Source organism: Lagopus leucura, unplaced genomic scaffold (assembly GCF_019238085.1).
Source record: "Lagopus leucura isolate 7727_CA_CO unplaced genomic scaffold, USGS_WTPT01 Super-Scaffold_100027, whole genome shotgun sequence".
Classification (NCBI taxonomy): domain Eukaryota; kingdom Metazoa; phylum Chordata; class Aves; order Galliformes; family Phasianidae; genus Lagopus; species Lagopus leucura.
Window position 1 is genome coordinate 339001 of NW_024962278.1, and position 12204 is coordinate 351204.

Below are 12204 nucleotides of genomic sequence, written 5' to 3' on the forward strand. Positions count from 1 at the left end.
AGGGAGGGGCACAGCAACAGCTCAGTGCATCCGATAGCTCAGATTGTTCTTCTAGTCTGGTCTTTCTGCCCAGACCAAACTTTCTTGGACCGTTTCCTTTATCAAGCAGGATATAATTAGCAGGAAATTCCTCGGGTGTATTTCCTATTCTGCAGTAATCCACTGTGTGCTTACACAGTGATCAGGATAGGACAGGAGTGAGGGATGGGGGGAGCTGGAAGCAATTTGCAGGAAACTGAACTAAGGGGAATTTGTCTCCCTTTTAACCTGCTTGCTGTAATGTATTTTTGTGTAAAGACTGTCCTTTGACAGGCACGTTGAAGTAGTGTACCAGAAGAAGATGTGAGGCTCTGCCATGTGTTTGTCCTCTGTGCATCCCCAAGATGCAGAGGAGTCCTGTCAGGCTGCAACTCCTTGCTGTCGCAGACATGCCACCCTCATAGTTTGCACAGCTGCATCTCAGTTAGAATTTGGCTCACTGTCATTGTTTTGGTGCAAGAGCCTGTTTTGTTTGTAAAACAAAACAGCAAGACATTTGTATCAGCAGGATGAGCATGCTAGGGTAAACTCATCAGTGTCATTTATTGACAGAGATAGGGTCATCTGTGAAACGCTTTGGAGATTCCGACTACAACAGTGGGTACCTGGGGTATTAAGAAGGCCACTTGGGGAAATCTTAATGTGTTGCTCTTGCTATTTGGTCCCAAGAGCGACAGGGAGAAAAAAAAAGGTTTCATTTAGTTTCCTTTAAAATTATGTGTCTGATTCTGTGCCGCTGTGGCTTGTGTATGTGCATGCTAAAAACAGGGCACAGCATCCTCCAGGTGCATGGAAAGGGAGTGTGGGTAGGATGCTTTTGAAAAGCTCGTATCTGTTGGGTGGCACTGCCCATTCTTATTCAACTTAGCAATAAAAATGAAGGCTAAAAATACCCCCCTGAGACACCTGATGCAGCAGCTTCAGTGCCAGCAAATTGCTTTTGGAGAAACCTTTGTTGTGTGAAGTGTGGAACCTGTGGAGAACTCAGTGCAGTGCTTCTAATGTAAAGGTTGTGTGGCAAAGGAAGCAGTGTGTGCAGAGCACTGCTGGCCCTGTGCTGTGATGGGGGGTAGGCTGGCAGTCTCTTCTCAACATATCTTTTGTAGTCACTCAGGAAGCAACTGCGCTGTGTGTTCTTAGCAGTGGCAGTGAGGGCTTTCCTTTATTCCCATAGCATGATTCTACACAGCATTGCTTTGCTGGAGTGACACACGTTTGTTCTGTGCTTTGTGTCTTAGTTGGAAAGCAAAAACAATGGTACAGAGAAAGGAGTCCTGCGTGTGTGTGATCCAGCAGTGCTTACCTGTGGTCTCCATTCTGCCAGACCTTCTACTGCTCCTCTACCCATGTGCCAACTGTGTACCAATGCCAAAGCCTCTCCCAGTGCCTGTGTCCCTGTTGTCTTGCCATTTTGAGTGCAAGTTCCCATGGTTAACAACACCTTTGTGTGCCTCTTCTTCTATTACTAGTATCTGTATCTCAGTTTTTCAACACATGCTATTCAAAGCAGTCTTAAGAGCTCACATACGCATGAAACAAAATGAAAACCTACAGTATGGGTGAAGTTTGTGACTGAATATTTCAAAGCTGTTTTCACGCTTCCCTTTTCCCTGGTTACCTTTGACAGACTCCAGCCATCTGTTGTCTGCTTCGGGGCAAGAACTAGGCTCCAAAATCCAGTGGCCCGCAAAAGAGAGCGCAGAGAAAGGAATTGTGAGCACCTAGTGTAACCACAGGAGAGATGCCAGAGTAGAAGGGGGTGATTTGGGGCATTTTACAAAATGCCAAGTTCCCAGTGTTAGAAAAAAGCTGAAAGCATCGGTGAAGAAACCCCTTTCTGAGTTGCCTTTTCAGGCTTTCTGCAAACACAGCATTGTCTCAGCTATATTGGACCTTGTTGCAGAAATACAACGTTAGGAAAAAAAAAAACCAACAAATTGTTTTATTTAAATAAGAACTGAGATCATGGAGCCCAACTCTGCAGCATGTTGCAAAGTCCGTGGCCATACTGGTTTATCCTCTGTGCTGCACAGCCTGTAGTCACATGGGTTTATCTGTGTCGTTCTCGGGTGTGATCTGACAAAGCCCCCTCGCTCAATCTGCCTGCCCTGGGAGGAGAGGGCCCTCCTGCTGTTGTGTGAGTTGTGTGTGATCGTAAGGTGAAAGATGAGGGTGGAAGAAGAGGAGAGACAGGAACAGGCAGGGGGAAGGGAGCTAAATGCAGTGAAATCAGTCGTGGAGAAATTTGATGGCGTGAGGCAAAGGAAGATACATGCCTATCGTGATCAGTCTAGACATGAATGACGCTCTGGACCTCTTCAAACACATGTGCACCCAAATAGAGAAAGCTCTGTTTGACTCTCGTCTCCTTGCCACAGCTGCCAAGCTGCCTACAGAACAGGAGCACTGTCATCCAGTCCAAGGCTCTTCCCACGTGCTGACAGCTGCCGCAGAAGCCCCGAGCCTGTTTCGTTGTGCGCTTGGACCTTCTGGGACAGAATCATTTCGAAGAGGGTGCTCATTTCTGAGAGGAAGGTGCTGGCCAGTCTTGTCCCAGCAGCGTTCGAGTCAGACCCGTTGCCTTTCCCAAAGGTCTCAAAGGTCCGTGGTTTTTCCTGCCCCACAGCTTCCTCATCCTGCGGCGAGTGCAGGGAGCCAGGGGTGAAGACGTTGTCCTTGTAATTGCCGGTGGGTGGCAGGGAGAGCCGTGCCACCCATGCTGGATCAGCCGTCAGCCTCTTGAGGGCCAGCTCTGGAGGGAGCAAAAGCAAGAACTGGTGGTGAGACGTGAGGTGGAGGAGACCAAAGGAGAAAAGAGGAGAAATGAGGAGACTTCCTGAAATGGAATCTTGGAAGACTGATTGTAAGCAAATCTACAGTTAAGCTACCAGCAGCATAATTCAAACGGACAGCTTAAAAAAACAAACTAAACTTGGTTGAAAACTCCTTTGTTTTGTTTTGTTTTGAATAACCATTAGGATTTCTCTGCATTCCCATTTGTTGTGGTTTCTAGCGCTCCTCACTAAACGGTAAGCAAAGCCAAAGAAAGTGAAGGCTTAGGACTACAGGGGATACAACAACAGAAAGGGGAAATGTCGAACAGAAAAAGGTCAGCGTTGGACTTTCCTTCCAGGTTACTCTGGAGTAGGGATTGGCTGCTGAGTAGTCAGGTTGAGACCGAAAAGAAGTGGGTTATTGCAAAAACAGTAATAATAGAAGTGGAATGAAATTCTGGATTATGAAATGCACAGCTGGGTGGTTGAGAGCTGGCAACAAAATATTGAGCTATAAAGTAGTTGTTCATCAATTGGAAACAGATGAGCAGCAGTGGGAGCCCAGTGTAGGCGTTGGCTGCGGGCTCATTAATGTACCAGTAATGTGATTCTGCCCTGAAATGGGCAAATGAAATCATACAGTGTGTTGGTCAAGGTATTCCCTGTTGGCATGAAGACACATCCGTGGCATTGTTATTAGGTCTGGCAAAACCTGATTAGAGGTATTACATACAAATCTGATTATCCATCCCTAAGAAAGAGGATCTAAAATGACAGAAGTGCAGAAAAATATGTTGAGATGAAACAGGAGCAAGCCGAGCTTACAAGATGGAGACCCCAGAGGTAGGGTTGCTTAGCCTGCTGAAGCAAATGCTCACTGGGGATCTGACTGCAACCTGCCATTATTTTGATGAGTTAAGCACCGACAAAGGAAATCTCTATGCTTAAAATAGTGTTGGCAACAGAAGAAATGATTAAAAGTGTCCGTGAATAAACATATACTGGAATTTAAAGGAAGGACCTCATAGCAGAGTGAGCTTGGAATATCTTCCTCACCAGGCAGCAGGGAAGGAAATGGATTCTTATTTTAAAGTAGAGTTTTGCAGTTGATAAACAGACTGATGTACACAGAAGCTGCTCTCCAGCCCTGCTCTGATCCATATCCTAAGCAGAGCCTAGGACTGCTGGAAGGTGTGAAGGGACAGGCAGGTTTGTGAAAAAAGATCTTCAGTAAGGGAGCAGCAAAGCAACTGGTGTCTCCTAACAAAAATGTGAAACACCACAACAGCCTCGATCAGAGGGCAAGAGTGGGTGTCATTGTAAGTATGCCTATCTCACTGACTTAGGTGAGCTCAGAAGGGGGAATGTCCTCATTCTCATGCACTTGTGCTGTTTCTAGAAGATAACGACCTGCTGGAACCTGAGACAGCCTCAAAGACAAGTCTCCTTCCTCAGCCAGCTAAGTAGTTACCTTTTTACTCTGAGACAGAACTGTGCCTCGGTATGCATGGGGTGAGGGGGAGCTGGGATTCAAAACTACGGAAGGAGAGGAAGGCAGATGCATTACTTACATTTTGTTTCAGTGAAAACCTCACAGTTCTGTCATGTTTGAAGCTTTCCTTCTGCAGCCTCGGCATTTTCTTTTCATCACGGTGACTGTTCCTTAAGAGCTCTCCCAAGTATGCTGAAGCCCCATGCGTTTGCTTTAAAACAGCCACAGCTCTGTTCTCCTCAGTCTGTGTGCAACCACTGTGCTCACTGAGTACTGTGATGCTTCAGCTCTGGAGCAGAGCAGCCTGCTCGCTGCAGGGAGAGCTGAGACTCAGTGGGCTGATTGTTCTGGCCCTTGCAACCGTGAACTCCTTCAATTAGGTATGTTGAATTTGTCTGATAACCTTACTGCCTTATTTTAACAGTGTTTTGTTTTATTATCAATAAAGATGTATCTTGCCAGCCACCGAGTGCTCTGTTTTGCTGGTAGGGGATAGGTGCTGCTATGCTGTTCTGCATGTGAATAGCTCAGGTGGGGGCTGGCTGCTTTACGGTGTAAACAACCCAATAGCCGACTGGGCCAGATCACTCCTGCAGTTTTTCCCCCACTGTGAATAACACAAAGGCCCAGCCAGCCCCAGCCAGCTGTTAGGATACTTCTGAGCACAAGCAATGCTTCCTTCCTCCCTCTTTCAGGATGCAGGTCCACTTCTGTTTGTGTTTGGGAGAGAAGGAAGGAGTCCAGCAGCTCTGTTGTCTGCTCTCTGTTGCCTTTTTGGGAAGGTCTGGGCTCACAGTTGGGACTATTCTTTGCCACAGCCTCTTTTGTCACGTCCAGCACTACAATGTGAGCAGGAAGGCACCAGCACAGACTCAGCATGCACCACTGGTATTTACGGTGAAATTCAAGTGATTTGATAAAAGGCTTCTTTCCTACCAACTGCAAGTACGGAGGCGTGCCTTTTTGGGTATGCCTGGCCATAGCGCAGATTACTGAAGTTACCACAATTTGCTGCAGTCATCCCCCCAACTTAAATCATCTGCTTGCAAGTGGCATGGAGAATATATAAATCAGTGCTATAAGCCAAGCAAAAAACAAACAAACAAAAAAAAACACAGCAGGCCGTAAGCATTCCTGAGGAACACTGAATAACCTTGTTCTGATCGGTGGGCATGGAGAGCCCGTACAGCCCAAGATCTTACTGCGGTGTGAAAGGAGAAGGTGAAGCTGCAGCAGCAAAATTCAATGAATTCTTCATCACTGCGCTTGCTGTGGAGGAGCACAGAGGCTCCACAAAGCAATTTCTGTGCAGGACGTGAGTCAGACTAACTCTTTCAAATGGAAATGCCAGTAGAAGAGATTTGGAACAAATCAATAAAAGGAACATGTAGAAAATGTCAGGCCCAGATGGTATCCACCCCAGAGTGCTGGAGGAACTCAGATATGAAATTGCTCAGTTTATTAGCTGTTGTTCGTTAACTACTTCTTCAAATAAATACAGTATCAGAGGAGCAGAAGGTAGAAATGATGACATGAGCTTTTAAACTCATAAAGGTGAATCTGGTCTGGGCAGATTCATAGGAATCATTATATAGAGCTAATAGCTGAATACCTGTTACACAGACAGGAACTGACACGGCATTTGCAAGACTGTGCAATCTCCAAATGTGTCTGTGAAGAAGGTAGATTATGAGTCCTGGCTGATGGAAGACACCTGAGTTTGCAGAGGACCTGAGCTGAACCTCAATTAACAGCCAGGTTGTGTTAGGAACTAAGGAATGTTAAAAGCTAGGAAGAAAGGGAAGGAGTAAATCTTCCCCAGAGTCATTAGAGGAGTCTCAGCAGTCTGAGACCTGCACTGTTCTCCATAGGGGTAAGCGATGCAGAGCAGTGGCTGTGTTAGCACTGGTTCCACTAAAACACCCAGAGAGGTACAAGCAAGAGTTGCTGAAGGACCTAAATCCCAGTGATGTGAGCAAAAAATGGCTGGTGGGTTTCTCTGTCTCTGGATAACCAGCATGGGAACCCACACATCGTGTTGGTTACTCCTACCTGGAGGGATCTGGGGCCAACGCGTTCAATGACAGCTCAATGTGCAGCCTGGGCAGCAAAGGGATGAGGAACAACCAAAAACTCCTTATACCTCCAAGGCAGATGAATCCCAAACACTGCACACAATTCTGGTCAGCACATCTCAACAAATACATTTAAAAGCTGATAAGAATGTAGAGGACAATAACCAGGATGTAACAGGAGACAAGAGCGAACCTTTTGAGCCTGGTAGGAAGGAGGGACCTGGTGGGGCCCAGGGGCTCTAGAAGATCACAAGGAGCAGAGCTCTTAACTTTTCTTACTCCGCGTGGACCAGAGGCCATGAAACAGAGGTCTCAGACCAACATGGTAAGCAGAGTTTTTGATTAGCATGCTGTTAAACTGGACTTCACTCCTACACTACAGCAGAGGCCAACCTCACAAATCAGAGCAGATGGATCTATGGAGGAGAAAAGTCTGCCAAGGGCAGTCAGACACATGGACAAATCCAGCATGAGGCTTAGCAAGTCTCTTTGGTGTCAAATGCACCAAGTGTGCATCAGCACTCTATGATGAGCTGTCCCCTGCCTTAGAATCAGAGAATCATTAAGGTTGGGAAGACCAACAACCAACCCATCGCCACCATACCACGAAACCACCCCCCTCACTGCCACATTTACCCTTTCCTTTTAAACCTCCATGGACAGTGACTCCACCACCTCCATGGGAACACATCCCTCAGCCCAGCCAGTATTAACTTGCCACTGGGGTTAGCAAGTTGTATGGGGACATCCCACTGCTGTAGCCCAGTCCCAGTGCATGCAGCAAGGCAGCCTCACCAGCCTGTGGCTCCAGCAGGGTCTCCAGCTCCTCTCCCACCAGCTGCTGCACCGACAGCTCAAAGCCACTCTCCGAGTCGCGGTCCTCAGCCTCGCTCTCGCCGTGCCCGCTGTCCTTCGTGCTCAGGCAGTCAGCATCCAGCCCCGCTGCCCTGCAAGGGTCCAAATACCCAAGTCACACATCAGCCCCTGCCTTGCTTATTTTAAAGATGGTTGTCCTAATCCCCCATAAAATGACCAAGAAATGGGTTGTGAGCATCATTCTCCAGCTGCCCTTCACCCCACAGCTCCACACGCCCCGTTCATCTGCGAATGGCCCTTCAGATGGGCCTGTATGTGTCTTCAGAAATGCCACATTTTAGTCTGTTGTGCTTGAAAACGTGAGCAAAAGCATGGGGATCAGGGGTGGTCACAGACTCTTGGAAAACTGGGATCCAGCTGGGTGCTGGGCAACCTGAGTTTGGAGAAACTGCCTGTGTGCAGGACCAGGTGAGGAGCACACAAGCCCAGTCCTGCCCCAAAGCAGGTCTTCATCCTTCACCAAGCACAGCAGAGGGAGCTGTGATTTTTCAGAGAGAAAGCTGTGTCTGGCCATGGCATGGAAAATGGGGACAGGGGGGACACAGGGAAGTGGAGATGAAGACCTGGCATACTCAGGAGCTTCCATCTAGAGCTGTCAACAACATAATTTAATGGGAACAGCATAAAGTGTGCCTCTGAGAAAGTCTCCAGCACACAGCTGGGGTATCTCAGACTTTCCTATGTCTTCTGGCAGTGTCTTCTGACCTTGTGCAGGAAGAGATGCCCTGAACCAATATCAACATGCACCCAGAGCAGTGTGACATCTCATCCTTTCATCTGTGTGCTGCTCCCTCCAGAGCTGGGACCCTCTCTGCTCACCTTTCCATCACACTGATGTTTCCTCAGCAATGGTAGACAGTTCATGGCCATTGGGAACTGAGGTGAGTACAGAAGAAGCTGCAAAAGGTACCCCAGGGAAGAGACAAAGAGCATTCCTAGGAGGGATCTGAGTCCATTGGTGTAGAGGTGAGAGCAGAGGAACATCTCCTGGGGAGGAGGACCTCAGGGAGGTGTGAGCAGACCTTACCTGCTGCCATTCTTGGCCGTGTACTTGTTTCCCCTGTGGTTTGTTTTGGGCTGGAACTGACCCTGGTGCAGCAGAGACAGCAGCTGGGAGATTTGCTGTAAGGCAGGAAAAGCACGTTGAGCCCTGCAAACACTGCACAAGCTGCTTCCTGCCCGGACGTCCCCTCTGAGCTGCGCCACCTTTTTATAGCGTTTCCTCCTCCTGCAGATGGCTCAGCATCCCCACGTTGGGCAAAACAAGGCCCCTCGCAGCCCACCTGGCCCCAGCACTTCCCCTGTGCCCTGGCACTATCCCTGCATGAAGCCCCCTCCATGGGAGATGGTTTATCCTCCCCCACCATCACCCCAGCTCCCTGGGAACATACGCAGGCCCTTCCCTTGGTGGGGTGGCCCCCACCGTTCCATTCCCTGGACTGCATAGTCCCACCCCTATTCCCAGGCAAATATTGGGGTCTCCATGCCTGCCACAGGTCATGGGACATCACCTACCTGCACAGGGGCTGACTCCATGGCAAATTCCCCATTGGCACTCTGCTCCGCCAGGGCCACCAGCGACAGCCGCACCAAGCTGCGCAGGATGTGCTGGGGTGGCCGGGGCTGTGGGGCTGACAGCGGAGGCTCCTCGGGCGGTAGCTTCCCCACCACGTCCGTGGGGCTGCTTTTTGGCCTGTGGGACGGGCAGGGCTGGCGTTGCACGATGGGGAGGGTGAACATCCCCTGCTCCTCATCTGAGTCCCTGGAGACCCTCTGGTTCCTCAGGGTCCGGTAGAGAGTAGGGGTGAGAAGTGGGGGAGGCTGCGGGGAGTCCTCCACGCTGGGCTGTTGGGAGTCAGCCCCCCGGGGCCAGCCCCGTGGTGTGGGCACCAGGTGAATGTCGGCCTTCTGGATCTGCCGGGGTGGCTTCTTCAGCTGCTGCTGCCTGTGGGCGTCCTCTGCCTCACGGCAGTTGTAAGCCATGCCGTCCTTCTTCTCCTTCTTGCGCAGGGATAGGGTGAGGGCCGAAAGGAGCAGGCAGCTGCCCAGGAGTGCAGCCAGGCAAATGGCAGCCACCACGGGTGGGCTTAGCCAGCCTGGCCCCCCAGCTGACATTTTGGAGAAGGCTCCATGGTGTCGGAAGAGCAAACGCACGCAGGCCTGGGCGTGCAGGGGTTCATCCCCGCCATCACTGATGCGGACGGCCAGGTCTCGCTGGGTGCCAGCCAGCCCACTGGCATTGCTGGCGTTGAGGAAGGCCTGTCCCGAGAACGGGTCCAGCACCACGAGCCCTGCACCATCCCCACCCACTATGTCATACCTCAGAACCCCATTGCGGCCGGAGTCTCCATCCCTGGCCACTATGGTGAAGAGCAGAGGAGTGTCGGAGCACGACACGTTGGCCAACACTGTCCCCATGGCACTCCCGTTGCCAGAGGTCACCCAGACACAGCCCGTCTCTGTACCCACCAGCACGGACAGCGTGGCCATGCCCCCCACCAGCGGCGGCTCAGTGACCACGGGCGCGTTGTCATTACGGTCGAGTACCTCCAGCCGAACAGTCACATTGGAGGCCAGCACGGGGTGGCCACCATCCTCTGCAGTCACCAGGAATTCCAGGCTGCTCATCTGCTCATGATCAAAAGCTCGGAGGGCAGTGATGTCCCCACTGGTGGGATCGATGGAGACCAGGCCTGACACTGCGGAGTCCCGGATGCTGTAGGTGACCTTTCCATTGAAGCCCAGGTCAGGATCGGTGGCGTGGACAGTGAGCAGGAAGGCTGGCACATCGCCATTCTCCTCCACGACACACTCATAGGAGGTCCTCTCAAAGGAGGGAGCGTTGTCATTGACATCACTGATGCAGATGGTGAGGTGCTTCCACACTGCCAGGGAGTGCTCGCCCCGGTCCCGTGCCACCAGCGTCAGGTTGTACTCAGCACGCAGCTCCCGGTCCAGCACGGCATTGGTCATCAGCAGGTAGCTGTGGCTGTTGGTCTGCTTCAGCCTGAAGTGCTCATCCCCTGGGCTCAGGGAGCAGTGCACACGCCCGTTGTTCCCTGAGTCAGGGTCACTGGCTGTCACCAGAGCCACAAAGCTGTCTTTGGGGACAGCCTCGGACAGCACGGGTTCCCATGCCGCCCAGGTGACACGGACATCAGGAGCATTATCATTGACATCCAGCACCCGGACCACCACCTTGCAGTGTGCTGGGATGGGGTTGGCGCCCAGGTCCCTGGCCTGCACATCCAGCTCATAGGCATGGGTCTCCTCGTAGTCCAGTGGGCGTCTCAGGACCAAGCTGCCCATGCGGGCATCAATGCCAAAGGTGCTCAGCACCTCTGGAGGTGCATGCTTACTGAGGCTGTACTCAATCTCCCCATTGGGCCCCTGGTCGGGATCGGTGGCCGTGACCGTCAGCAGCAGCGTCCCAGGCAGAGCATCCTCCCGAACCTCAACCACTAGGGAGCTCTCTGCAAAAATGGGGCTGTTGTCATTAGAATCAAGGACAATTACTTTGATTAAAGCAGTACCTGACCGAGGAGGCTCCCCGTGGTCGGCAGCTGTCAGCACCAGGTCGAAGGAGGAGTGCAGCTCCCGGTCTACTTCTTTAATCACGACGAGCTCGGCGTGCTTCGTGCCGTCAGAGCCGGAGACAACTTCCAGTGCAAAGTGCTCGCTGGGGGACAGCGCGTAGGAGCAGCGCGCGTTAGGGCCAGTGTCGGCATCCAGCGCTCTGTCCAGCGGGATGTGCATCTGCGGCGACGCACTCTCTGATATCTCCAGCTCCAGCTCAGGCGTGGGGAAGCGGGGCGCGTGGTCATTGATGTCCAGAACTTGGACCTCCACGTGGATCAGAGCCATCTGCTCAGCTGCCAGCACGTCGAAGGACACCCAGCATGGATCACTGTGCCGGCACAGCTGCTCCCTGTCCACGCGCCCGGCCGTGCTCAGCTCGCCATCCCCGCTCCCCACGCGCAGAGGAAACATCCAAGGGCTCTGCAGCAGACGAAAGTTTTCCCCCATTTCACCGCTTTCACCGTGCTCAAAATGCTCAGCCAATGTCCCTATCACGGTGCCCTCCGGCACCTCCTCAAACAGGCGGTACTGCACCGTGATGGTGGCCACCTCCTGTGCATCAGCGGAGAGGAAGAAGAGCCACCAGAGGGCCCGGAGCTGTAGGGCCAAGTGACCCAGCAGCAGCAGCCCGCTGAGGATGCCCATTGCCCAGCTGTGGGCTGTGGCTGTGGGCTCACCAGCCTGCCTCTGCATCCTGCACAGACCTCAGGGTGAACGCCAAGGCACCATGTCTTCACTTGTTGCCCATTGCCACTCACCAGTTGGGAAGGAGAAGAAAGAGCGAGGGGTTCTGGAGGCTGTCCCCTGCCTTGCCATCGCCCCAGGATGGGAGGCTGAGCATCCTGGGCTGGAGCATCCCAACAAGGAGCAGTGGGGTCGGCCGCCACTGCAGCCAGGAGTGGTGTCTGGCGGTGGGAGGTGGATCAGCTGAGCTTCCTATGGAAACTCCACCTACAGGAAAAGGGAGGCCCGGCTCGGCACAATGCCGGCGGGGTGGGGGCTCATGGATCAGCAGGCTGTGGGGTCTATGAAGTACAGAAGTTCTTGTCTCCAGCCTGCGGGGACTGTCATTGTGCTCACCTGCAAAATGCATTTGATAGAGATGGTGCTGGTCCTGGATCCAACAGCAAACCTACACACATTCTCATCATCCCAAATTGGGATCCTGCTCTTTGCCTGTGGAGGAATACATGCTTGGGGAAGTTCTCTGCAAAGCCCAGAGGTGACAATGGGCATCTGTTCCTGCATCACCTGAGGGGCTCCTTCCCCACACTGTTGTCTTTCTGACTTGCTCTCATTTGTTCTAATTTGTCCAAATCCAGCTGTAACCCTCACTCCTCTGCTTTTTTCTGTTGATTTTGAGGGTAAT

The 12204-nt window shown here is 51.9% G+C and overlaps 2 protein-coding genes across 3 annotated transcripts in view; one reads left to right on the forward strand and one right to left on the reverse strand.

Moving 5' to 3' along the window:
- Positions 1-4766, forward strand: part of DELE1 (DAP3 binding cell death enhancer 1) — a gene marked incomplete at its 5' end in the record, with an annotated part of 21014 nt that extends 16248 nt beyond the window's left edge. The window contains one exon of the mRNA XM_042880586.1: positions 1278-4766. The remainder of the gene's footprint in view (positions 1-1277) is intronic.
- On the reverse strand, positions 1966-11763 carry PCDH12 (protocadherin 12). Of its 2 annotated transcripts, XM_042880635.1 has the most exons (4): positions 8772-11762; positions 8284-8378; positions 7176-7327; positions 1966-2791 (listed from the first exon to the last, which is right to left on the reverse strand). In XM_042880635.1, exons 1-4 carry the CDS (start codon positions 11526-11528, stop codon positions 2430-2432), a joined length of 3366 nt encoding a protein of 1121 aa, XP_042736569.1. In that variant the 5' UTR covers positions 11529-11762; the 3' UTR covers positions 1966-2429. The 2 variants fall into 2 exon arrangements, with proteins under 2 accessions (XP_042736569.1, XP_042736570.1); XM_042880636.1 differs by lacking the exons at positions 1966-2791; positions 7176-7327 and adding an exon at positions 8102-8153 and having other exon boundaries at positions 8772-11763.
- Between the last annotated feature and the right edge of the window lie 441 nt (positions 11764-12204).